This window comes from Trichosurus vulpecula, chromosome 8, assembly GCF_011100635.1.
Source record: "Trichosurus vulpecula isolate mTriVul1 chromosome 8, mTriVul1.pri, whole genome shotgun sequence".
Classification (NCBI taxonomy): Eukaryota; Metazoa; Chordata; class Mammalia; order Diprotodontia; family Phalangeridae; genus Trichosurus; species Trichosurus vulpecula.
This window is the reverse complement of record NC_050580.1, coordinates 195,615,540-195,642,232: the sequence shown is the minus strand read 5'-3', so window position 1 is coordinate 195,642,232 and position 26,693 is coordinate 195,615,540. Positions and strand designations below refer to the sequence as shown.

At 47.0% G+C, this 26,693-nt stretch overlaps 1 protein-coding gene and 1 pseudogene across 3 annotated transcripts; one reads left to right on the top strand and one right to left on the bottom strand.

The window, feature by feature from the left end:
- Positions 1-26,693, top strand: RPAP1 (RNA polymerase II associated protein 1). 3 transcript variants are annotated; one of them, XM_036735314.1, is made up of 25 exons: positions 1-102; positions 9,694-9,939; positions 10,277-10,425; positions 10,702-10,794; positions 11,007-11,127; positions 12,739-12,960; positions 13,299-13,475; positions 14,467-14,582; positions 14,858-14,959; positions 15,156-15,257; positions 15,489-15,656; positions 15,996-16,172; positions 16,348-16,482; positions 16,581-16,751; positions 18,100-18,257; positions 19,252-19,422; positions 19,625-19,826; positions 20,269-20,378; positions 21,887-22,082; positions 22,292-22,444; positions 22,739-22,881; positions 23,032-23,788; positions 24,696-24,872; positions 25,086-25,145; positions 25,277-26,687. In XM_036735314.1, the coding sequence occupies exons 2-25, from the start codon at positions 9,759-9,761 to the stop codon at positions 25,424-25,426; spliced, it is 4,191 nt and encodes a 1,396-aa protein (XP_036591209.1). In that variant the 5' UTR covers positions 1-102; positions 9,694-9,758; the 3' UTR covers positions 25,427-26,687. The 3 variants fall into 3 exon arrangements, with proteins under 3 accessions (XP_036591209.1, XP_036591211.1, XP_036591210.1); XM_036735316.1 differs by having other exon boundaries at positions 68-102; positions 24,696-24,867; positions 25,277-26,693; XM_036735315.1 differs by having other exon boundaries at positions 68-102; positions 12,793-12,960; positions 25,277-26,665.
- LOC118828597 lies at positions 6,964-7,397 on the bottom strand (annotated as a pseudogene).

The following is a 26,693-nucleotide window of genomic DNA, read 5'->3' as shown; positions in this document are numbered from 1 at the left end:
GAGGGGAGGAGCCCGGCGCTGCGGGGCGGAAGTACTTTCTTGGCAGCGGAAGTGATTGCTACTGCGGGGCAAGATGGCGGCACCCAGCGGGGCCTAAAGCAGGTTAGGTGTGGGTCTCGAGCGGTCTGTTTCCCGGGTGGTACTTCAGCCTCGGTCCCCGGCCCAGGTGCAGAGCCGGGGGTCCACGTCCTGGCTCATTTGCCCGATTCTGGTGCCTCCTCTTTGGGAGACCCGCGGGTCCGCGTGGGAGAGTGGGGAGTGAGACCTCCTTCTCCGTCCGGGCAGGGGCGTGGGGAACCAGCAGAGACCCCCGGGGCTCTGGGTGGGTAGAAGTCCAGGCCCGGGAGTCGCCCCTACGGCTCTTGGCGTTCTGCTCTTCTTCCTCCCCCTTAGATTTGTCTTAATCCCGTTATTTCCTTTTGAGTTTGCGGTCTACACCGTCCACAGGTAATCTTGCATGGGAAAGTCCCGGTTCAATTCAGCAAGCATTTAGTGAGCGCCTACTACGTGCGTGCCCCCTGCTTTCGGACAGGGTCTCTGTTTTTGTCTTTTTTTTTTTTGCTTCCCCAGCACTTAGCGTGGTTCCTGCCACATAGGAAACGCTTCATAAATACTTCTTGAACGATCATACACATAAAAACAGAAAGAGCTTTCATTTCATTGAAAAACGACTTGAAAAAAGAAACAACGAAAAACGATTTTTAACACCCAATCGATAGATGCTGATCAAGAAGGAGGCGTTCATTAACGTCCCACTTTGTGTCGGTTACCGTGCTAAGCGCTTTACAAATGTTAGCCTAACTCGGCCTTGCGGTTATCCCGGTTTTACAGCTGAGGAGTCCGAGGCACACCAGTTAAGTGCCTTGCCCCGGATCATGTACCCCGTTCGTGTCTGAAGTCAAAGAAAGCTTTCTGACTGCAGACCTAACATTTTGCTGCTCCACCTGCCTGTCCTGAGTCCGCCGTGGGCCACTATTGGGCTAGGTGCGAAGATACGTATGAAAAAGCGAAAGTCTTCCGCCTCAAGGAGTAAGAATGTAATTAATTCTTTCCCTTCTGGAAGTCTTCTTGAGCCAAACCTTAGTGTTAGAATTTGTGGGCAGCTTGTAATTTGCAAAGTGCTGTCTGGATAGTCTCTATAAAAGCAGTTGGAACTCAATTTTGGATCGCTTAACTAACCCTTTGAAAATTAAGGAAAAGAGCTTGTTGACGCAGCGTGGTGTAAATGGGTATTGGATTGCTGGGGTGAGATTCAAGTCTTGGCTCTGGAATTTAGAAGCCCCGTGATCTTAGGCGAGTCCCTCGTCCGAGCTTCAGTTTCTCAGCAGAATGGAGTGGGAAGGTGGTCAGGGGGAGAAATGATACTTGATCTCTATGGTTCTTTCCAGATTTAACATTTCTTCTGATTCAGATTTCCCCAATTAGATCTGTATTTTTATGAGGGAGGACTTACCAGCATATGGGTTTTTTTTTTTTTGTTGTAGTATATATTTTGTATTTACATTTGTAATTTTGTCCCAATAATAAGAATTGGTTGTGTTTACTGTGTGGCAGGAAGTACTGGGTTTTGTTGTTGCTGTGTGGTTTCATTCCCGTCCGACTCTTGGTGAGTCATTTGGCATTCTCTTGGCAGAGATATTGGAGTGGATTGCCATTTCCTTCTCCAGTTTATCTTGCGGATGAAGAAACTGAGGCAAATACAGTTAAGTGACTTGCCCAGGGTCACACAGCTAGGAGGTGTCTGAGGTTGAATTTGAACTTGGGAAGAGGAGTCTTCCTGACTTCAGGCCCGTCGCTCTATCCTCTGAGCCGCCTAGCTGCCGGGGATACCAATACAAAAAGAAACCCTACCCTCAAGTTGCTTGGATTCTAATCTGGTTGTTTTAGTTAGGGAAGTCATAGGGCTGTGCAGTGGAACCTTGGAGCAATTAATTGACATGGAATGTTAATTGTAAAAAGGGGCCGTGGAGGGACAGCTAGGTGGCTCAGTGAGTAGAGCACCAGCCCTGGAGTCAGGAGTTCAAATCCTACCTCAGATATTTGACACACTTACTAGCTGTGTGACCTTGGGCAAGTCACTTAACCCCAATTGTCCTGCCTTCCCCCCCCTCAAAAAAAAGGGTGGGAGCGGTGGAAGGGGAGAAAGGGTATCCACCAAGCAGCATTCTATGAAGATTTACAGTGAGCAGCAGCATCATGGGTCTGTGTAGCTATGGAGAATATTAACCAATCAAGATGGCAGGGCCCCAGGGTGCACATTGGAGAGCCAGGTCAGAGGCAAGGAAGCATGGTATGAAGATGGCTGGAAAGTAGGTGTTCTTTTCATGGTACCATGCAGTTATATAATAGGAAACAGTGCCTTTTTTTCCACTTATGCAGGACCAGCTTGGAATGCCTGCCTTTTCTGAAGTAAGCAGCCTACCTACCTGTGGGTGTTTTGTTCAGTTAATCTATAAATATTCATTTAATGCTTACAGTGTGCAAGCTGCTTTACAAAATATAAGCCCTAAAAAGACATGGTCCCTACCAAATAAGAATTTAGAGTCCCAAACTCTCTATACTTTGGACCAAATGGATAGATTAGAGCGGTCAGATTTTTTTTCCTCTGGCATTTAAGGCCTCGTGAAATTTGTTACCAATTACCTGCCCTCCCAAACCCCTGGTTTTGAAGTCCTTTCTAGATGATCAGACCAGGCATTTTTTAGTGTCTCTTCCAGGAGGCTATGCATTGTTCTGGAGCTTGATGCAACCAGCATAAAAACAGAAACCTCTAGAATGCAGGTTTCTTAACTTTTTTTTGTTTCATGGATACCTTTGGCAATCTGGTGAAGCCTATGGACTCTTTCTCAGAAAAATGTTTTTAAGTACATAAGAAAAATCAAATACATAGGATGACAAAGGAAACAAATTATACTGAAAAACAGACTGTGTGTGTATAGATATCTATCTATAAACATACACACACATACACATGTACATATATATATATATATATGTATGTATGTATATATTTACTTGTGTGTGTGTCTCCCACAGACCCCCAAGTTAACAACCCCTGCTTGAGAAAACCTCACAGTCCTTCGCCATGGTCTCTTGCTAAACCTTCATCATACCTTTGGCTTTCATAATCTCCCTGTTATGAATATACTCATGATTAGAGAGCTTTGAACACGGTTATCTCTATCGTTCTATCTTTCAAGAAGTCTTAAATGATTTTGTTGTGTGGGTGGGAAAGAGAGCCCGTCCATTGTGAAGGCCAGGCAGAGGAGAATAGAGCTCTTTTCCAGAGTGCCTCGGCCTTATTGATTCTGTTCTCCATGAAACCAAAGCCAAAAATGGAAACAACCAAAAAGAATTTTTAAAAGGGGGTGAGAATTTCAAAACAAGTCTGGAGTATGTGAGTGAAGGGTGGCGTCTCGCTCTGCTGAATCAAGTGTTTTTAAAATAACAAGCATTCAGGGCAGTGGGATTTTGTATTCCCTAGGTCTTTTGGGCAATTGTGTAGTGGTAAAGAGGTGGTCCATCACTTGTGAAAGCCTGGCTATTCCCCAGTTAATGCCCTCATTAGACATGTCTTCAATGTGTGTGAAGATGATTCTCATAACAGTTTTACATCGAAGGGAAAATAGGACAGATAGGTGCATGACTGTCAGTGTTCTCTCTCTTAGCTTTTTTTCCATTGGTATCTTCTCCTTCAGACACCCTGTGATTCTATCGGTGCCCTCACAATGGTGTCACCTTCAGCACAGCTCTCCTTTATGAGCACTTGGTTGGATTTGACTGGTTTTCTCAGCTTTGTTCTCTTACAATGCCATTTCTACCTCCTCTCTAAACTCATCTGAGACTGTGATGTTAGGGTCTGACTATGGTAGCTGTATTGGTCCATAATGTCCTTTATAACAACAGGAAAGTTTCTTATAAAAATCTTTGCAGTTCTTTTCCATTTTTATTTTGTTGTCCTCCTTCATTTTTGTCCTTAAATTCCCCTGAATAACTGCTTAGTTTTGTCTCTTACAAAGCTTTCTTTAAAATAACTTTAATCTCCTGTTTTCTTTGCTTTATGAGGCAATACAGCCCATAATCTTCCATCATCCTTGATCGTAAAACCTTTTTTTCTCTCACCCCCTGAACTTACTTTGATATTTTTCCCCCTTTTAAAATTTGTTTAGGTTTTTTTCTGGTTCTGGCTTCGGTTTTATGGAGAACAGAATTAGTAAGGATTAGGCATTATGAAAAAGAGCTTTATTCTCCTTTGCCTGGCTTTCTAAATTTCTTATACCCTTCATCCTATTTATCCAGTGGTTTTTCCCAAATCTTTCCCAATTATACCTCTGCTCTAATAAGGCAAGTCTCCTCACTTTTGCTCATAAATTACTCATGCTCAGACCTGTCTGTATACCTTTGTTCATTCTGTATCCAGTGTAATCCAAGGTGTGTTAAGTGCCAGGTACGTGCAAAGCACTGGGTTAGTTGCTAGCGATGTAAAGTCAAGAGGAAAAACAGTCCACGGAGGAAAACAACATGTATGAATACACAGATGATAATTTGAGGGGAGGAAAGGCACTAATGACTAGGGGTAGGCAGTAGCCTGTGATGTTGTGAGGTGAGTCTTGAATGCAGTTAGAGATACTAGCTTCTAGAGAGGTAGAGATATGGAAGGCACCTTGTTTTGTGACAGTCCTCTGGCGTAAGGGAGTCCCTCCTGGGAAGATATAGGACTCCCCTGTTGACCCTTGCTTTCTATAATTGGGTTCTCAGTGCCCCTCCTCCCCCAGTATAGGTACTGCTGTCAGTAGGTCCAGTCCTTCCCTGGATACCCAGTTTATGTCTAAGGAAAGGCTCATGGGTCAGGCAGAGACATTGGGGGAAACAACCCTTGAATGAATTTGAGTGCTGAGAATAGCATGTAAAAACAGTGGGAGTCAGTCCAATGCAAAGCTTTATTGCAAGCAGTGGGGAAGAAGGGAGAGAGAGGAGAGGCAAAGGAGACCCAACACATAACACATATACACATTGACATAGAGCATAACTCATGTAAGGGCAGCTCTCCATTAGGGAGCATAGAGACACGGGTCTATTGAGCAGGAAGGGGGTGTTCCAGCAGGAAGGTGTGTTCCTGCTGGAGGGGAGGGGGTGCTCCAGCAAGAGTGAGGTTCTTATACTCCAATTTGGGTGGCCCTCCTGGGGTCAAGGCAAAATATTATTTTGGAAGGCTTGATATTAGGGAGAAAAAACAAGCTAGTAGTAGACAAAATATTATCTTGGGGGGTTAGGGAGAAAAACAAGCTGGTGGTAGGTGAAATATTTTTGAGGGATGCAGCTGTACCCACCTTCAAAAAGTGTTAGTATTTTTCCATGAGTGTGTTCTATGAGCTTGCAGCCTTCTTTAAGGGGAGACTGTCATGGTGGTTTCAAGACTATCAGACCCAGTCTTATAAACACACTGTGCAAAGGCATTGTAGTAGGAGAACCAGATACTAAGTTCAGGTACAGGTAAGTCCAGTTTGATTGAAACGTAGAGTATATAAGGTGAAGTAATATGACAAGCCTGGAAAAGCTGGTCTAAGCCTGATTGTGAAAGATTTTAAATGCCAGTCAGAGAGTTTGTATTTTATTCTAAAAATAATAGAAACCACTGAAAATATTGAGGTCACTGATGTGGTCAAACTTATGCTTTATTTAGGAAGATATTTTGACAGCTGTGTGAAGGATGTATTGGTAATGGGAAAGAGTAGAAGCTGAGAGACTTTTATAATAATCCAGGCAAGAGGTGATGAAGGCCTAAATTAGGTTAGTAGTTGTGGGAGCAGATAGAAGATAGGTGAGTGATTTTGTGTTTTATTTTGAGGTGTTTTGGAACCAAACCAGTATGCGCAAGGAACAACAAGCAGGTCCATGTACATAGATTGTAGAGTGCATGGAAGAGAGTAAAGTATAAAAAGACTGGAAAAGTAGGAAAGGAACAGTTACAAAGAACTCTGAATGCCAAACAGAAGACTTCATATATGATCTTGGAGGTGATAGGGAGCCAATGAAATTTATTGATTATGGGAGTGATGTGGTCACACCTGCATTTTAGGAAATTCACCTTGGCAGCCGAGTGGGAGATGGGCTGGAGGTTTGAGGAAAAGAGACCCAGCTTTTGCAGTAGTTCAGGTGTAAGATTATTATGGCCTGAGCTAGAGTGGTAGCTGGGTGAGTAGAGGAAATGTTATGTCTGTGTGAGATGTTGTAAAGGGGGTAATGACAAGATGAGGCAATAGATATGTGAGGTGATTGTGGAGTAAGGAGTTGAGAGTGACACCCAGTTTGAAAGCCGGAGTAACTTTTTTTTTTAGTAACAAAAAATATTTTACTAAAATAGAAGATTTACAGATGTTTCCAGGCAAGCTGTACAAAGTACTCACAAACTTTTCACGAAGGGAGGTTTCTACACTTGACAGCAGAATCAAGATGTTAGTCAGAATGGTGATGTTTAATGTTTCTATTTTTTGTTCAAACAACCAAGCTTGTCCATCTATAGCATCTAAGGAATTAGACATGGCTAGAGAGCAGATTCTGAAATACAACTGGTTAATTGCTTTAACCAGTGCAATTAGCATCACCATAAAAAGGGAAAAGGAACCCACAAAACTAGAAGAAGAAAAAAACTGACAACTCCGTTCATTCACAATGCTTATACTTAAATCATGATGGGAGAAATGAATAAAGACAGAGCTGTGTCACTGTTTTTAAGTAATTTCACAACAATCCAGATGATACTTCTAGCCTCTCCTAAGTTACAACAGTGAATCCAGACAAGACATAGATTTGCTCATGTACGTTTAATCACCAAAGGACTGAAGATGGTCTGCATTTTTGTTCTGTGAAATGTTTTCTAGGCTGTCCATTAAATGCAAACAAAAAAGGAAGCAGTCTTGATAGAACAGGAGAAGCGATGCACACTTGATGCTGAGACTGAATTTAAATATTTTTCATGGCACATGGCCTAGCGGCTGTTTCTGTGGCTTGGGTTTCTTTACTCTTGCACTGCGCTGCTGCATCATTTGCTAATGGATCTTCTGGATTAGGAACATTTAACAAAGCTTAGATTGAGAGCAACGCTGTATGGATCTGCAGCGATGGAGACCATTTATCTTTCAAAATGTCTAAACATATTCTTCCCAACTTGTTTACATTAGAGTGTTAAATTTTGGTCATGAAATGCACTTTAGGAGCTGCCACTGGGTATTCTTTTGGAAGAAGTAGTTCAAATTTAAAAGGCTCTTCCTGTGGGCCTGCAAAACCACGTAAAAATAATGTGGGTTGCTTTTATCTGGTTCTGCTTTTATCCCAGGAACTGGTTCTGCCAGCAAATGCTGGGTTTCCTTAATAATCCTTCGGGACAGTCCAGCCATCTTGTCTGATCTGGAATTCATCCTGAGGGTCTCATCTCCACCTTCGTTTGCCTCAAGAATGAGTCGGATGGTGATACTTTTCACTGTTATAAGAAAGTTCAGAAGAGGGGAGAGTTGGAAAAGATAAATTTGGTTTTGAACATGTTGAGTTTGAGATGTTTAGGGAACAGTCATGGTGGTGATATGACATTATGATTCAGGAGAAAGAGTGGGGTTGGATATATAAACCTGGGGGTCATTATCTAAAGAGTGGACCCATGGGAACCGATGAGATAAGTGAGAAAATGTAGGGCAAAAAGAGCTTTGGCAATGCTCACCAATTTTTTTAGTAAATAGTACTTTTTTCCCAATTACATGTAAAGATAGTTTTCAACATTTGTTTTTTATAAGATTTTGAATTTCAAATTTTTTCTCTCTTCCTTCCTCCCGTACTCCCTCCCCAAGATGGCAAGCAATCTGATATAGATTGTCCATGTGCAAACATGTAATATTTCCACATTAGTCATGTTATGAAAGAAGAAACAGAACAAATGGGAAAGCCACAAAAAAAAAAAAAGTAAAAATAGCATGCTTTAATCTGCATTCAGACTCCATAGTTCTTTCTCTGGACGTGGATAGCATTTTCCATCATGAGCCTTTTGGAGAGCTAATTCAGTCATAGTTTATCATCACACAATGTTACTTTTACTGTGTACAGTGTTCTCCTGGGTTCTGCTCACTTCACTCAGCATCAGGTCATGTAAGTCTTACCAGGTGTTTCTGAAATCCGCCAGTTTACCATTTCTTACAGTGCAATAGTATTCCATTACATTCATCTACCACATCTTGTTCAGTCATTCCCCAATTGATGGGCATCCCCTCAATTTCTAATTCTTTGCCATCACATGATCTCTTTAGGATGCAGACCCAGTAGTGGTACTTCTGGGTCAATGGGTATGCACAGTTTTATAGCCCTTTGGGCATAGTTTCAAATTGGGGATGCTCACTGTTAATGAGGGTGGTGTCTATGGAGAGCCAGCAAAGGAGGCTAAGAAGGCATGGTAAGGTAGGGCAGATAGGAGAGTCAAGAAACTGCAGTATCATGAAATCAGACTTAGAGAGGAGTATAGAAGAGATGGAGGTTTGCAAATCCGTGTGACTGAAAGGATGGCAGTGCCCTCAACTGAAATAACAAAATTGGAAGTTGTATTTTGAACATGTTGGTTTGAGGTGCCTATGGGACATCCAGTCAGAGGTGTCTAGCAGGCAGTAAGTGATGGGAGATTGGTGCTCAGAAGAGAGGTTACAACTGTGTTTAGATTTGAAAGTCATCTTTCAAAAAATGTTTGTGAGGATCAGAGATAATAATTGTAAAGCACAGCACAGTGCCTGGCACATAGTAAGTACTATGTAAATGTTAGCTATTATTATTATCATCTGCACGGAAATTACAAAATACTTCCTCTAGTATTTCCTTCGGTGATCCTTCATTGCCTCACTCGTCTCCTCCATCGTCCAAGAAGCACCTTCTGCTCTGAACTTGCTCTGATCTCTTCCTTCTTTGAATTTCTATCTTTAGCAGCTGCATGCCCTGGATTTTCCAGGACAGACCTAATTTTGAAAAGAAAGTGTACTTTTAGTGAGGCTTTGCAAGAGGAAGATCCTTTGTCAGGTTCCACGTCCCAATTTTTTGGTTTTGGAAAATGTGGTCATTTTACCTGTTACACTCCTATTCACCACCATGTAATTGTTCTCCAGTTATTGCCTGTATACTAGTTTTATCTCTTTGGATTTTCAATTCCTTAAGCATAGAAACTGTGGCTTTTGTTTTTCTTATAATCTTCATAGTAGTTTGCACAGTGCTGAGGATTGATGAGGGGTTCAGTAAATACTTGTTGAACAGTGATAAAGGCAAAATCACATGCCTTAAAATAACATAACAAACATAAAAGAGCGGAAGAGTCCAAGTCCCAGCTCAAGTGAGAAGCAGCCCTACAGCCATGGGCAAGACCTTGAAGCTCTGGGAAATGGGAACAAGACATCTGTTAGCTGTCTCACAGTTTTTTAGGGAGGAAACAATTTTCACACTAACAAATCATATATGAATGTGCAAGCATAGTAGGGAGGGTTGGAATAGAATGGAGTGAAAAGAAAGTGACACAGGAAGGAGTTAGTTGACACAGACCCATGTTAGGACAGTGCGCCCAAAGTAGCATGAAGAGAAGCAAGGGTCAAGTGAGGTGGACCTTGAGGAGGCTGGCTAAATTATATCCATTGTGCAGAAATCCTCATAGGGACTCTCGTGTGGCTTCTGCAGGGGAATAAGAAGAGAACCCCACAGCCTGGAACAGATCTCAGCGGGGAGGACTCTACGGTGACAAAATGCTGTCAAGACCAAAGCCAGGGGAGTCCGAGGTGGACTTGTTGCGATTCCAGAATCAGTTTCTTTCTTCAGGGACTACCCCAGCTGTGCGAATAGCAAGGAAAGTAAACAAGAAGGACAGATGTGCTGATGAGGAACTGCCCATTCTTCAGGATCAGCGGGATGTGGTGACGTTAGACAGTAAGTTGGGATAAGTAACACAAAGATGGGATGGAGGGATGGGCTTAGAGTTTATCACTTGGTACTCTATTTTCTGTTTCCTAAATACTTAGTCTTCTCTTCTCTTCTCCGCTCTTCTCCCCTGTCTCTCCCCTCTCTTTCTGCTTTCCTTTCCTCTCACCTCCTTCCATCAGACTCACCACATTCTCTGCGTTCCACAGTACTTGTAACTACTGTAGACCACTCTCCCTTTTCTTGCTCTGAGCTCTTAGTTTGTTAATTTGCATTATAGTCTCCTCTCAGCCCTGACTTCTTGGGAAGGGCTGGAGGTCCTTATGTTTGTTTTTTGTCTTGTCAGAGCTTCCAGATTTACCCCCCACTCTAGTCCCTGCTCCTCCAAAGAGGGCAAGGCCCAGTCCACGCTTCAAGCTGCCTGAGGACCAGGACCCTGAGGAGAGGCTAGATCAGCATGACCGGCACATCACAGCTGTCTTCACCAAAATTATTGTGCGTCTTGCCCCCTTACCTTGGTTGGGAAAAAAGACTGTAGAATGGGAGCAATGCTAGAAGTACTGTAGTTCTTGTTAGAGGAAGGGAGAGAGAGCCACTTTAAGAAGTATATATTATTTTCTCCTGCCAGGCAGGTTACAGGGTAGGCACCACTCTATTTGTAAGGGTGAAGGGTGAGAATTTGCTTCTCATCTATGGGCCTGCTTTTCAATGGAATCAGAGATCACCAGTGGAGACTTTACCTCTTTAGTATATTTTGTTTTGCTTCCCCAGGAACATGATACCAGTGCAATGGCTGTGACCATGCCTCTTCCCAGTGGAGTGGCTTTCCCCCGTGTTTTCCATCGATCACAGAAAGCCACCCAGGTAAACAAAGGTGGGATCCCAAGTGGATAGTGGGAATAGGTAAGTGAGATGGTTGAACCTCTGTGGGAAGCTAGGAAGACCTTTTTCAGACTGCCCTCCCTTCCCAAAGGGCTATAGTTGTGGCCCTCCAAGGCTGAGTACTTTTTCCTAGAGACCCCTTAGTGGAAGCATGATAGTCACTGTTAACCCAGCTTTTTTTCCCTGCTCCCCAGGAGAAAACACCAACATCTGGAAAGAGAAGCATTTTTGCCCAGGAGATTGCAGCGAGGAGGAAGGCTGAGGCAAACAACACACCAGTGCAGATGTCTATACCTGCCTGGGGCCAACAGGATGGTGAGTTTCCACCTATGCGGCTCTTTAGGATGAGAACTGTCAGGGATGTATTCGTGGCTATACTCTTTTCCCTTCTCATTTGGAAAGTGCTTTGAGACCAGCCATTTTGGCATATGCCTATCATCCTTACTACTGGGGTTGCTTGAGTTTGGGAGTTCTGAGCTCTAGTAGGGCTACAGCAGATCAGGTTCTGCACTAAGTTGACACAAATATGGTGTATGCTAGAAGCAGAGGGCCACCAGGCTACCTAAGGAGGGGTGACTCTGCCCAGGTCAGAAAAACAGCCCTGGGACAGGGGTTGGATCTCAGTAGGAATTGTCTCCATGTCCCTGCTTAAACTCCCATACACAAGGGAGATAATAACTCTGGGCATGGATTCAGTTTTGGGTCCTAAAGAAGAGGTAAGAAATTACATGGCTGTTGGAGAAGACTAAGGGAGTAAGTGAACTTCTTTCAAAACTTGTCATGACAGTGCTATGAAAGAAGGGTCCCTTTCTTCATCCCCCAAACTGCTGGCAGCTGTCTGGGATCAGATTGCAGCCCACAAGTTGGGGCAGAAACCTCCAGTAACAGGTTGAGCTGAAAGCTAGTCAGTGTGGCTGAGGTAAGGGGAAGCTGGACATGGAAAGACAGAATGAACTGATAGAAAGGAAGTAAGCCGATTATGCCAGTGCAAACACAATAAGATGAAACCGAGTGTTGTGGGTGATCCTGACGCAGAGTGGCTCAGAGGATGGGCACGGAACAGTGCGTTAGACCGTCAGGCACGGCTGGCATTGTTGTTGGATTTCCTGAACTGTTTTTCTTTTTAAATCTATGCCACAAGGCAAGGCTTGCTGCAGTTTGTACCCCTTGAGAGAGGGGTAAAGTCAAAAGGCATCAATTACATTTTTTTTTAAGAAAGAAAGGTGTACTGTCCTTTGAGGCGGCAGAGACCTGGGTTGATATCCTGCCTGTGGCACTGACAGCTCCATGACCCCGAGCATCACTTAAGTTCTTGGTCCCTCATTTGTGAGTTGGAACTAATGCTATCTGAAGTACTTCCCTCACTGGTTATTGTGAGGATCCATTGAGAGAGTGTCTAGGAGATGCTTTCTGAGCACCTTTTCATGCACTTTCTAAAAGGCAGCTATTAGGTGGTCTTAGCCTCTAGGAAGCCCTGTGTCTAACTAGATATATCAGGGGTGAGAGGGAGAGAAGTAGTTGCTGAGAGAGTGTGAGGACCCAGCAGTTTCACAAAAGTGGGCTCTAAGGGCAGTGTTATACTGCAAACTTTCCTCCATACCAAAATGTTCTCCCTCCTCACTGAGGCCTCTTAGAGTCCCTGATCCCCTTTTTTAGATTCAGGTCAGATGCCACCTCTTGCAGAGGACATTTTGGTTATCATTTCTTATTTGTCCCTCCACCCAGATTAATTTGTATTTATTTCATATTTATTTATTTGTTTACATGTTGTTTCCTCCTAGTAGAATGTAAGCTTTTTTGAAGGTAGGAATTGTTCTTATTTTTGTCTTTGCAGCCTCTTTGCAAAGTGTACAGTACAGTGTCTGGCACACAGTAGGTACTTAATAAATGCTTATTGAATTGAATGGAACCATCAACCTTTTTCAGGATCCCTGACAACCGAAGCACTAGGACTTAGGGAACAGGGCTCGTGTGTTCCAGAGACTGGCAAGAGTTCCCAGGGGCCCCGGCTCATCACTGGAGAGGGTCTCCAGAGTGAGGATGCCCAGCGTGAGATCCAGACCATCCATGAGGAGAACTTGGCAAAGCTGCATGCCTTGGGCCCAGAGGAGATCCTTGAAGAGCAGCAGAAGCTGCTGGCCCAGCTAGGTAGGGGGTCAGGGCCCTCTTGGCTGGAGCTTTCATAATGTTGAAAGATTGGTCACATTGCTTAATTGGGAGGAAGTGAGAGGGACATTCATCCTCCTGATGATGACTTCTTCCGTAAAGCCCTTCTCTTTGTCCCTGAAAATGAGCTGTGTAGGATTGGTGACTGAATAGGGAAAGAAGGGGGAGCACACATAATGCGAGAAAGCTAGAGCTGCTGCTGTGTGCAGAATTATTTTGTTCTCAGCACTCAAGGGTAGAAACACAAGAGACCGTGTCATCTAGGAGAAGTCAGTGTGCTCTCTTCATTCTCCCTACCTGCCCTTCCCTATGCCTCCCAGATCCGAGCTTGATCGCTTTCCTGAAGTCTCAACGTAGCACCAATGGTCAGGCGGGAGTGGAAGGTATGGAAGAACAGAAGTCGGGGACTGTTGTTCATGAGACCCCCAAAGAGGAGCCAGTGGAGCCACCACCTCCCAGTGGGTACAAGTGGAAACAACCGGAGCTGGCCACCTCAGGTTTGGAGGAGTAAGGGAAAGAGCACCCCATATCCCAAGCCTGTTAGAGGGGCAAAAATGTCCTGCCCCAGCCCACCCACAGAATGTCCTTAGTAGGGTGCATGTTCTTCTCTTCGCTTTGCCTCTTGCTTGGTCTCTCCTGCTTTAACCTCTCTAGTTTCTTGGGAAGATTCACCACAGCATAGGAGCCAAGACACTGACCAGGGATCCAGTCTTTAATCCCTGTTAGAGCTGGATGCCTGGACTGGTTCCACTCCTGGGGTCTCTTCTGCCCTTACTTTTGGTGGGGGTGGGGAAAGGATGTTGCCATTAGGAGCCTGACTTGGATCTTTGCATGTGTGCTAGACCAGAAGCAGAGGGGCCGATGGGAGCAATCATTTTTCCAGGAACAGGATGATTTCATTAGTGATTAGCAAAAGAACAAACCTAATTACTGGCGCTGGGAACCTCCTGCCCGTAGCACAGCTCAAGGGCAGCTGGGCAGGATTGGCAGGAGGTTGAGGGATGGAGAGAAGACAGAGATTATGTCTCTGTGGGTTTGGGAGTGGAGGAGGGGAGTGAGTGTCCTGCTCCTATAAGATAAAATTTCTTCCTTCCCTACCACCCCCAACCCCAATACACACATGGTGTCCATATTATTTTCTGGCTTCTGGTCAGGGACTTGGATCATTTGACACAGGGAGAATGAGACCTATGCTTCTCCAAGCACCGTTTCATTCTTCTTCTCAAGGGATTGCTAGATCTCTTTTTAGAGTGAGGTCAGCAAGAAGTGCTGGTCAATCTGGTACCTATTCCCCTATGAGCTAGTCTCAAGGGTCCCCAGCGCTCCAGACCAGTGAGACCAGTGGCCAAAACTAGCTGTCTGAATCTGAGTTGGGAGACTGGGTGTAGTACTTCCAACTTTTGATTCAATCCCCTCGAGTAAGGTAAAACCTTGGCATCTGGCCCCCAATGCCCTAAAGAGTTGATCTAACCCTGTGCTCCTCTGCAGCTCCAGAATTGCCTGTGACCCCTCAAAAGGAGTGGCTTCACATGGATTCTGTGGAATTGGAAAAGCTTCAGTGGACCCAGGATCTGCCTCCACTCCGACGGCAGAAAACCCAGGAGGTGAGGAGGGTGGGCCCTAGAGGTTTCTATCACTATAGTCACTGTAGTGACAATTTTTGCTGCTTCTTGGCCAGAGGTTAGTTTCTTGTCTCTTCTCCTTTCCCCACCCTGGCTTAGACCTCTAGCCTAGAGGAGGAGTTTGAGCCCTAATTTACTGAGAGGGTGAAGGTGGAGGATTAGAATGTATTAGGTGTGAGGAGGAGGATGAGGAGGAGAAAGAGGCAGAGGGTCCTGGTACCTAGGGCCACAACCTTTTCTTTCTTTCTTTGGATCAGGGGATGCAGCAGGCACGTTTCAGTCTCCAGGGAGAGCTGCTGGCCCCTGATGCAGACCTGCCCACTCATCTAGGCCTGCATCATCACGGCGAGGAGGCAGAGGTGAAGCCTGTGCCCAGGGATGTGGAGTCATGGGAACTATGCTGGTGGTGCGCCTGGGGGAGCCTTGCCAAGGGTTTTTAACATTGATAATGTAGGGGAAAGCACCCTCTGGTTCTTTGCCATCGTGGAGCAAAGGATGCCAGGAAGCCCCAGGCTGGGCCTGAGCATCAAGCTCATCAACTCGATTTCCTCCCAGAGAGCAGGATACTCCCTTCAAGAGATATTCCATCTGGCCCGAAGCCAGATCTCCCAGCAGAGAGCACTGGCCCTGCAGGTGTTGGCCCGAATCATCTCTAAAGTGAGTGAGCCTTCTCTCTCTCCCTCTGCTACTTCCTTTCTCTCTCAGTTCTTTTCTCTCCCTAGTATCCTGCCTCTTTTTATCCTGTCTCACTAATTCAGAAGAATTCCTTCATGTGAGTTAGCATGAGAAATGAGAAGAGCAGGGCTCAGCGTGCTGAATGGGAAGACTGAAGACCTGTTGAGGTCAGTGTCCTCTGAGAATTCTCCTCCCCTTCCCAACCCTTTCCAGGCCCAGGGAGGCGAATTTGGGAGTCAGCTGACAGACAGTGTCCTGCGCCTCCTGTTGGATGCTGGTTTCCTCTTCCTGCTGCGTTTTTCACTGGATGACAATGTGGACAGTGTTATTGCGGCTGCTGCGTGGGCACTCCGGGCCCTTTTGGTGGCTCCTGGAGACGAGGTAACCTTTGGTTATAGGAACACTTCCTCCTCACTTGATGGAGGTGCAGAGGGAAGAGTCGGATATAGGTGGCAGGGAGCGAGGAGATACACATGCTCCCTTCTCCTCCTGTGGTCCTTGGGCTGAAGAGCTGGGTCGAGCCCTTCCACCATGTCATCTTTCCATAATGGATTCGCCTTGTTCCAGGTCCCCTGCCTTGTCCTTCCCTTTCTTTGTAGGTAGTCCTGTACACATTAGTCATTGAGTGCAGATGTCCTTGGGAAGCACAGGACAGTAGCCTTGCTCTGGAGCCCAGATAGAAGGACTGCTCTCATCTCCAGACACTTCCTCTTCTGGCAGGAACTCCTGGACAACACCTTCTCCTGGTATCAGGGAGTGGCTGTATTTCCCTTGATGCCATGTCAAGAAGAAGAAGAAGAAGAGGAGGATGAAGAAACCCCAGCAGAAAAAGCAAGAAAGAAGAGCCCCCAAGAGACCCGACCCCCACCAGACCTGGCCCGACACGATGCTGTCAAGGTATGGATGACTGGCGGCCACATTGGTGTCTGTGCAAACAGTAGGCCTGAGGATCTAGAGGTACATGCATCAGTAAAGGGCTGAGGAAGAGATGGATGTCCACTGGGGTAGAAAACTTTGGTTTCTTTGAATTACTGTTTTTGTCAGTATTTCTGTCTCCTTTGACCCCACCAAGGGTCTCCTGGCTACTCAGCTGTTGCCTAGACTTCGATACCTACTTGAGGTGACCTACCCATCACCCACTGTGGTCCAGGACATTCTTGCTGTGCTGATTCGAGTGGCACGGCACTCTCTAGAGTCAGCCACAAAGGTAATGCAAAGGGTGGGGGGGGGGGGGGCAGGGTAGAAGAAGGGATGGAATCAGAATCTGTACCTTGATTCCCAGTGTCTTGGTCCTCCCTCTTCTAGGTTCTAGAGTGCCCTCGGCTGATAGACACCCTTGTTCGAGAGTTCTTGCCCTCAAGCTGGTCACCTGTAGGAGAAGGACCAATTTCCCGCCTACATGGCGTGCCCTGTGCTGCTGCCATGAAGCTGCTCCGTGTCCTGGCATCAGCTGGCAGGAATATTTCTGCGCGTCTGGTAAGCAAGGCATGAAGGCCAAAACTCGGAACAGACAGTAGGGAATGGGTCACTGAAAAAACAAGATTGAGAAAGCCAATCTGAGTGTAACAGTTAAAATGTAAGAGTCATCCCTGTCATTTAAACCAGGGCCCACATCCTTTTCTCTCTCTCTCCCATTCTCTCTCTCTCTCTCTCTCTCTCTCTCTCTCTCTCTCTCTCTCTCTCTCTCTCTCTCTCTCCCCCCCATTCTCTCTCTCTCTCTTCCTCTCTTCCTCCTTTCCTGCTCTCTTCCTATTACTTAGAAAACTTGAAAAGATCCACTTAGTAAATATTGAGTAGATTCCAAAGCTTTTCTCAGGCCCTCTCATCTTCTGATGGTCAGAATTCAAGTGCATTTCGGTCCAACTACATTAGATGTAAGAGGCTGCTCACGGGAAGGCCATTGGTGCTCTTTCTGGTGGGTACCTTGTAGGCTCATAGGGTCCTGGGCCAGAAGGGAGTAGGCACTTCTTATTTTTTTAAATAAGTTTTTATTGATGTTGGTCATCAGTTATCGCCAGTATCCTTCCTCCTCCTCCTCCCAGAGGGCCATCCCATATGACAAATTTTTTTTTAATCAGCACAATTGATCAATACATTGGAAAAGGCCCCAAACATGCCGTGTCTAACACCTGTGGACCCGTTTGGGTCTCTTCAGATCCTGCTTAATCTTTATAATTTTGTTATGCTTGCTTTTGATTTTTTGGTGTGTTCTTTCCATTTACCTTGTTGGAGTCACTGTGTGTATTGCTTTCTTGGCTCTGCTTGCTTCGCACTTCAGTAGTTTACATAGCTCTTTCCATGCATCTCTGTATTCATCACAGTCATCATTTCTTACAGCACAGTAACATTCATGTACCACAGTTTGTTTAGCCATCTACCAACCCATGGTCGTCTGTTTTGTTTCCAGTTCTTTGCTGTCGAGTCAGGCACATATAAATATATACTCATCTCTCAACCTTTGTCTTCATCAAGTCCTTCCAGTATCCTTCCCCCGGGCTCCTTTGCATAGATCTTATATTCCCCATATGTGGTGCTTTACATGTAATGGGAGCCCTAAAAATGTGAGTGAATAAATGAATGAATGAATGAATCAATCAATCAATCAATCTTTGCCCCTTACACCTGAAATGTCATACATGAGAGTGGAGACAGGAAAGGTCAAGGCTCTCCTATGGACCTGGACAGAAGATCCATGAAATTAAGCTTTTTGCCTTATTTGAGCCACAAATGTTATATTCCCCTGAGTACAAGGGGTGTGTAGGCCAGAGATATGGAGGATTTGGAGTTCTGATCTGTCTTCTGGTTTCTGGGTGCTCTTTTCTAGATGAGTGGTTTTGATCTTCGAAGTCGCCTATGTCGCTTTGTATCTGAGGCCCCCCAGGAATTGGCCATGCCCATCCAGGAGGCTGAACAACTGAACACAGAGTCCTTTAGGCTCTGGGCAGTAGCTGCTACCTATGGCCAGGGTGGAGACCTTTACAGGTGAAAAGGGGTTTGAGAATATCCTGCTTCAGGCAAGGTGCATCATCTTTGGCAACTCCCATACACATCTGGCATGAATACTGGGCACCCAAGCCAGTCTCTCAGTATCACACTCAAGTATTGTCTAGAGAGTGTAACATTTGAGGAAGCTATTTTCGTACATATGGCAGGGATCATGGAAATTAGAACTGGAAATTGGCTAGGTAGTGCAGTGTTTAGGAAGAACTGAGTTAAAATCCAACCTGAGACACCTATTAGCTGTATGACCCCAGGCTTCACTTCCTTTGGACTTAGTTTTCCCACCTGTAAAATGGGGATAATAACAGCACCTACCTTGCAGGACTATTGTGAAGATCAAGAGATAATCTTTGTAAAGTGCTTAGCACACCTTAAAGCGCTCAACAGATGTGAGTTCATCCCCCGAGAAGTAAAGTAACTTCTTCTAGGTCCCCCAGGAGAGTCAGGATTTGGACCAGGTCTCCTGACCCCAGAGCCGGTGCATTTGGCACTGTGGGGATCCTGCCCTGGGGGTACCCCTGCACAGTCTATGGGTGCACTATGAAGGCAGGATGCCTTTATTATTTACACATAGTAAGTGCTGAATACGTGTTTGTCAGGTCAAATTGAAGGGAAATATTGGGAAAGAAGTCACAGAAAAGGAGGGCTGTGTTCCCTCTGTCTGTAGTGCCCTCTCTTCTCTCCAGTTAATTCCTGCCCTTCTTCAGGGCCAGCTTAGATGCACCTCCTTCCTGAAGTCTTCCTTCATGCCCCTCCCTTGAATCCCTGCAGAGCTTACTCTGTACCACTCACTTGGTGCTTAATCTCTACTTGAGTAATTACACCGCCTATCCCTCTCCAGCTGAATAGCGAGACTTTTGAAGGCAGATGTTGGGTCTTTTGCCAGTTTGTATTTCTAGAACTAAGCGCGGGCCCTTCACACAATAGGCATTTGATAAATATTGGGTGGTGTCTTCTCCCCATCTTTCTTTAACAGAGAACTCTACCCAGTGCTGATTCGGGCCCTTCAGGCCCTGCCCCAGGAGCTGAGCATCCGGCCCCACAGCCGACTGGCCATGCTTCGAATCTCAGCCTTAATCACCTTGCTCACCCACATGACTCAGGCATCGAGCAGCAGCGGCACAGAGCTCCATGCCCTGGCCAGCAAGTAAGTCTGCTCCCGGGAGCCTGCTCGAGGGGTGGGTCCTGTGACCCTGTGCTGGCTCCAGTGCATTGCCTCAGGGAAATTATGGCTCCGCCCTGAACATGCTTCCCTCCGATGTTTCCAGATTCCTGGAGCACTTGAGTAAAGGTGAAGAGGAAGGGAACTGTAAGCCCTCACTTTCCACATATTCCTTTTGTCCCTACAGTAACCCTACCGAGTCCAACCTGTCGCCTGTCCCTCCCTCAGTCACTTGGGTGCAAGTATCTGGGCTCCGTCCTCTCGTAGAACCAATTCTTCAGCAAGTCCTGAAGGAGCTGCCCCAGCCTGACACCTGGAGGGCCTTGGCCTCACTGCCATCTGCCTGCCTGCTCTACCTAGCAGCCCACTATCAGGCCTGGAGTCAGCAGGTGAGCCCCTGCTTGTCCTGAGCTCCACATCCCACCTGTGAGTAGTTCATTGTTTTTTTTTTCTTCTTGCCTCTTTCTGTCTCCCTGTAGCAAATGAACTTCAAAGGAGCATGTTGGGTATTCATGGAAGACCAGAGTCATCTTCTCAACTTCCCAACTGTTTAGCCCTCACAGGCCCCATGAATGTTTGGGGCCTGGGGCCAAGAGAGGCCCCTGCATATTTCATTCTCAGGGTGAACTGCCTGGAATTCCTCCCTACTTGATTTTGTTCCATTGGTAGGGTGGGGTTGATTCCTATCCTCTTCAACCAACCAACCAACCAATCCAGAGAGGCTAAGGATGCAGAAGTGAGGATGAAGGAGCTTTGGACACTAACCTTTCCAGCAGAGTTGATGACTTCCTCTCTATTCAGCTAATTTTAGTATCTCTTGGTTCCTTCCAGCCAAAGCTGTGCCCTGGAGAGTGTCTTCAGGATGTGGAGCGAATCTCAAAGGAATTGGTATTGCCCCTGCTGAGTCAGCCTGCCTTTCAGGCCCTGTGGGATTCACTCAGGTATAATTGTCTGGAGCAAGGCCGCATCTCCCATGTGGTACCTCATCTGTCTCACCTGTCCTGCCTTTGAGGACAGTACAGTTCTAGAGAAGTACTGAGACCTTCTGGGAAGAAGTTTGAGCACAGGCAGACGAACATGGCTGCATATTCACTGTGCCCCAAGATATTGCCTGAAGAGCTCCTACTCTAGGGAACTGGGTGTGCTTTGCGGGGCAGGCTTAGACTTTAGGCCCTGTGTGTCTCAGCAGAGCCCACATGGCGCCCAAACAGATCTTAACCACAAGTCCAAGAAGGAATAGCTATCCTTCAGCCTTGGTCCCAGGTACATCCCTTCTCAAGGGAAAGTGCTGGGAGAAACACAACAAAACTCTTTCTTTTCTCGTCCCTGCCTTTCTTCAGTTCGTTCACACACACATTTATTAAGCACCAAGGTGCCATGACAAGTGCTGGGAATACAACCCCAAAAACATGAGTCTCTGCTCTCAGAGAGCTTACATTCTACTAGAGCAGTGGGATAGGGTACGGATAAACAGAGAAAAGGTCATTAGAAGAGGGAGAAGAGAATCCTAATGGAGGGGGCGGGGAAGGCGGGAATTGTATAAAGGTAGCATCTGAGCTGAACCTGGAAGAGAAGGATTCTGAGGGCAGAGATGGGGCAGGGGTGGGGAGGGGTGGCGAGGTAGAAAGTACTTTCCAGGAATGAGGGACACAGCCTGGACAGAAACATGGAGAGGAGAGAAAATGTCCAGTTTGGGGGATGGCCTGTAGTTCAGGTTACTTTGAATATAGGGAATATTGTGAAACAAAAATTATGTGGAATCAGTTGGTAAGGTAGGTAGGAGCTGGCCTGGGGAAGGCCTTAAAAGGCCCTTTGGGAGAAGCATTGGGAACCACTGAGGATTTCTGCATCAGGAGAGTAACATGGTCAGATCTGGGCCTGAGGAAGGCTTTTTGGATTAGAGGGGGGAGAAACTGGAATCAGGAAGAAGAATTGGGAAGCTGTTGCAATCATTGTCTGGGTGACAGGTGGTGAGGGGAAGTGTGCATGAAGAGGGGGTGAATGTAAGGGAGTCTACAAGGGTAGCATGAGCATATCTTGGTAATTGGTTCAGTGTGGGATGTGAGAGAGAGGACAATTAAGAATGAATCACACGTTGGGAAGTTACCTGAGACATTGGTGGTGCTCTCCACAGAAAAAGGGAACTCTGCAGGAGGGTGTGGTTAGGAGGAGAAAGAGAAATCAGTTTCATTTTGCACATGGAAAGTTCTGAGATGCCTGCAGCACATCTACAGGGGATGTCCAGCAGGCGTTTGGTTATACTGGGCTGGAGTTCAGGAGAGTAGTTGGGTTGAGGATGTAGAATTGAGAGTCATGTGCATATGGAAGCTGATAGGTCACCGGGGGAGATACTGGAGAGAGGAGTAAGTCCAGATAGAACTTCAGGGGTACTGTCATTTGGGGCTCTTTGATGGAGTCTCATTTTAGTCTTTGTTCTGCTCTTCTGCAGGCCCTGCTCCCCACTCTGCAATCCACTGTCCTGTGCCCCAGCTCCAGAGTCCGTCCCTAATCTTGTCTCTCTGGGTTGTGGGGGAGGCTGTCCACCCCTCAGTCTGGCTGGATCATCTTCAGCCTTCCCTTTCCTCACCTCCCTCCTCTCTCTTATCAACACCCTGGTCCGAATTCATAAGGGGCTCTGTGGCCAGGTAAGTCCTTGGACAATGATTTTCTGGGTGAGGGTTTGGATCTCAAGCTCAGTAGGTGAAAGTAAGGGGAAGAGAAGAAGGCAGATAAGACAGATTCTTCTTCTGTCTTGCCTTCCCTTGGGATTAGATAGGAAGGAGTGGTGCATACCAGGAACCCTTGGGAAGGCTTGGAAGCCGGGTCCCAGAGTCTGAGCACATTTCCTCCGCAGCTTGCTTCAGTGTTGGCTACCCCAGGGCTCCAAGATTACCTGCTTCATTGTGGAGCAGCCTCTCGTGCCCCCCGACTCACCCCATTCTTGGCTTGGGCTCTGAGACATGAATACCACCTACAATACCTAGTTCTCACCCTGGCACAGAGAACGGTAGGCTTTTCCCCCTTGTTCTTTCCCCTTTCTTACCTTCATTTCACCTATGGTTTTAACCTTCCTGCTACCTCTGCTTACTTTCCTGTTTCCATTGGTCCCTCTTGCTAGCCTTTTCCTTCCCCAGCCCTATCAGAATCCTTCTGCCTTCCCTGCACTAGTGCAGTCAAACCCTTTCCCTATCCTCCATCCAAGCTTGTATCAGCCTTGCCTCCCTCATGGTCTCCTGCCTTGGCCCTCTCTCTACTGCCATTACCTCCAGCCATCTCCTTCCTTGTGTCCTCTGCTCTGCAGGCTGGGCTCAGACCAGATCCAATGCCAGATGCCATTCTCTATCACACTGTGGCACTAACACTAGTGAGTCACCTGCTGCCAGGCAGTGAGTCCCTGGCCCATGAGCTGTTGCTGGGCCCTGTGTTCCGGCCAGAATTTCTCCCGTAAGTCTGGGGCTTGCTGGAAAGGAGCATGCCTGGGGTTGGGGGAGCCCTGAGGAAGCTGTGCCTCTTTGGGTTCTATTTGAAGGATGGTCTGCTGATAGAGAGGTGGTAGCTCCCCTGATCTTCTCTCCTTGTTTCTTTTTGCTGCAGGGAAGGAGCTTCAGGGGGGCCCGAGGCAGCTGACTTTTCCGACAAGTTAAATCTGGGCAGCAGCAGGAGGCCTGGATCAGGACGAGGGGCCCTGCTGGCAGAAGCATGTCGGGACCTCCCCAGCATTCGGGGCTGCTATCTGGCACATTGCACACTGCCCTACCCTGCCCTGCTGCATTCCCAGGCCTTGTACTGGGGACAAACCCTTCACATTCCTTCGTTGCTACTTCCCGTGCCAAAGGAGCCACTGCTGCCTGCAGACTGGCCCTTCCTCCCTCTCATTCACCTCTACCACCAGGCCTCTGGCCCTGTCTCTAAGGCTCTTCCCTCCAGCTCACTGGGCACGGCCACCCGTGCCTTGCAATGGGTGCTGGTCCTGGAGAGCTGGCGCCCTTCCAGCCTCCGGGCAGTGCCTCCTGCTGCCCGCTTGGCGAGGCTCATGTGTGTGTTCCTGATGGACAGTGACTTTTTCCGTGAGGCCCCCATCCAGCACCACATCACGGCCCTGCTTTCCTGGCTTTGCCAGCCCCAGGCACAGTCTCTCCTAAAGCTGGACTGTCCCTTGCCTGGCTTGGCCTCCTTCCCAGACCTCTACACCAGCTTCCTCGAGCATTTCGAAGCCGTCTCCTTTGGGGACTCTCTCTTTGGCATGCTGGTTCTGCTCCCCTTGCAGCGCCGATACAGTGTCACCTTACGCCTTTCCCTTTTTGGGGAACATGTGGGAGCCCTTCGAGCCCTTGGATTGCCCCTTACCCAGGTAGTCAGCCGACCAGTCACCGACAAGGGTTTGAGCTTCTCTCATGCTGCTTCTCATGCTTTTGGACACTGTAGGACATCCCAAGAAACACAAAACCCACAGTCCTGCCCACGAGGACCTTACAATCGGCCTGAACACAGTGCACAGCAAAAGGCCAATGGAATACACTATATAATCCAGTGCTCCTGAATTACATGGTTCTAACTATCAGTGCTTTAAGATTGCAGAGTAAGAGAGATGGATGGAGGCTGGAGAAGGCAAGGAAGGCTTCATACCAAGCGCCCTAAAAGTCTTGGTGCAGACTTAAGGTGCTAAAGCTTTAAAACAAACAACCAAAACTGCATCAAGACTTTTGGGACACCTCATCCGGAGGTCATGCAGCATGGGCTTGGTCTAGGCCTTGAAGGATGAGTAGGCCTGGGAAAGGTGAAAGGGAAGGATGTACAGGGGAGCACAGTGAGGAGCCTGTCCTGACCAGAACAAAGTTCGAAGGTTAGGGAGCAGTAAGGAATGAAGGGCCTTGAATTGAATTGCTCCCCACCGTAGGCAGCAAAGGAGCAATGTTCCGGAGTATGTTCCTGAGCATGGGAGTATTTCTTTTGGGAAGAGTGTTGTGCTGGTGCTGTACAGAAGGAATTTATAACTGCTTCTCTGAACCGCCTGTCTTCAGGCTCTTTGTATGGCAGCACCTATTCCAGCCACAGTCTCGATCCATCTCAGAGCCAGAGTCCCTGGGGATGGGGGTTTCTTGGGGCCATTAGCTTTCTTGTCAGAAATATACTTCCCTTTCCTGGCTTTAAGTACTTGCCCCTGGCCCTGAAGGGTTCCACTTCAGAAGGGGAGAGGGAATTGGGGTCAGCTGCATAGAGGGAACTTCCTTGCCAAGTGTCTTCTTTGTCCCTTACAGTTGCCTGTGTCCCTGGAAAACTACATAGCACCCCCTGAAGACAACCTGGAGCTCCTGAAACTCTATTTCCAAGCCCTGGTGATGGGTACTCTGTGCCCACACTGGTGTCCTGTGCTCTATGCTGTAGCTGTGGCCCACATCAATAGCTTCATCTTCTCCCAGGACCCAAAGAGTTCAGTAGGTTATGCCCTCGTTTGAGTAGGGCGGCATGATGGGGAAGGAACTGATGACTTAGTCTCCAGATACTTTGAGGAAGGCATTGGGTCCAGCTCCAGAGGGGAAGAGCAATGCTAGATGGTTAAGAAAGAGTTGGTGTTTGCTCGTGGTGGAGGAGATGTCCCTTCCTGGATCCTAATGGGGTTTTCCACAGCTCACTCTTTATGCTTCTAGGACGTGGTGGTAGCTGCCAGCAAGTGGATGCTCCAGAAGACTTGGCTGCTGGCCAATGAGGTGGGTGAGGCAGAGGTGGGGGCAGGAGAACCAGGAAGCATTGCAGAGGGAGAACAGGGTTTTAGGAGGTCCAGGGCAAGAGAGTGGTTGTTTCTTCCTGCTCATGTGGCTGCCTCTGTCATTTTCTTCAGTGTCTCAAGCAGCACCTTCTCTACTACAAGCTTCCCAATGTGGCCCTGCCTGAGGGCTTTGAGTTGTACACTCAGCTGCCTCCCTTGCGACAAAACCGTCTTCAGGATGTTACCAACGGACTAGTCAAGGATGGGGTGCCAGGGTCTTAGTGCCACTGCCAGCAAATGGACAGATGACCATATTTTCCTGGGGACCCAAAGAGGGATTCGCTCTTCTAGAGAAGATGGGATCATCTCCAAGAGTCAAACAGAAAAGCTTGTCCTGTAGAGACAAGCCGGGGGCCTCCCTTAGGCCCTAGGGGAGCCTGATGGACCGGTGCACTTAACTCCCTTCCATGGGCTTGGGTCTCAGACATCCTTTTCTCTGAAAATGACCAGTGAGGGCTAGGCCGGCCTGGCTGTACCTCCTCCTCTAAGACCAGAGTCTGATAGTTCAGTGGCTGTCTGTATGCACTGAAATAAATAGTTTCTTCCTTTATACTCTTCTGGCCACATGACTTCCTCTTCTGTTGATCATTGGTGTCCATGATATGTGGCAGCATCATTTCAGAGTTAGGGATGGCTGCAGATTGCTTGGCTCAGTCAGCCACACCCGAATGAGCCTGTGCTTGGACAGGCCCATGTCTGGCCCTGCGTACTCTGATCAGACCACTTTTTATTGATAATTAAGTGTGGTAGGGTCTGGGTGTGGGGACAGCCCTGTCTGTTCACACCCCTCTTTTAGATTTCCTGTTGCTCATCTCCACCTACTTCTTTTCCAAGTGGATATCTTATCAGGACCTGCTTCTTCTTAGGAAGATGGTCATAGGATGAGTAAAAGCAAGTGGTGGGAGGTTGTAGTGAGTAGTAAGAGAGAAGTTGCACTGAGAAGCATTTAGGCTACATCAGGAACCATATAAGTGAAGGTTACAGACTGCTCAGGAAGTGGGATATGGGGTTACTTGGGCCACATCTGGAATGAGGAGAACAAGAACATATGGCAGATTGATTTCCCCCATAAGCCCAGCCTCAGGATTGGAATCCAGTCCTGATCAGTACTGGCTGTGATGAGTCCATTATGCCTCCCACGTGTATATCACTGCTTCTGGATCTTTTTCCCAGTCCTACATGGAATTAGCCATCTCAGAAGCCTAATTTGAGACATCAGCAGTCTCCTTAGTAGCAATTGGTCAACACCTGTGTCCATCAACCTCTAATCCAGAGATTGGGAGTGGAGGGGAGGAAATTGGTTCAGAGGCAGTAATGGGAGATGTCATACTATCTGCATATACAGATAGAGGTAATCAGTGCTCTCAGGGTTTTCATATCCTTCCTTTGGTTTCCATTTTAACTTTGAACTTTCTGTCATGTAAAACCAAGGATCAAGACACCCAATGGTTTGTTAACAAAAACAATAAATACAGTGTAAAGCAAAGCC

Bases quoted from the DNA above. Each gene is read 5' to 3' on its own strand.
- RPAP1 (XM_036735314.1), top strand. From the start codon at position 9,759: ATGCTGTCAAGACCAAAGCCAGGGGAGTCCGAGGTGGACTTGTTGCGA. The intron at 15,258-15,488 runs GTGAGTGAGCCT...AACCCTTTCCAG, and splicing joins TGGCCCGAATCATCTCTAAA to GCCCAGGGAGGCGAATTTGG. The intron at 19,423-19,624 runs GTAAGTCTGCTC...TTGTCCCTACAG, and splicing joins CTCCATGCCCTGGCCAGCAA to TAACCCTACCGAGTCCAACC.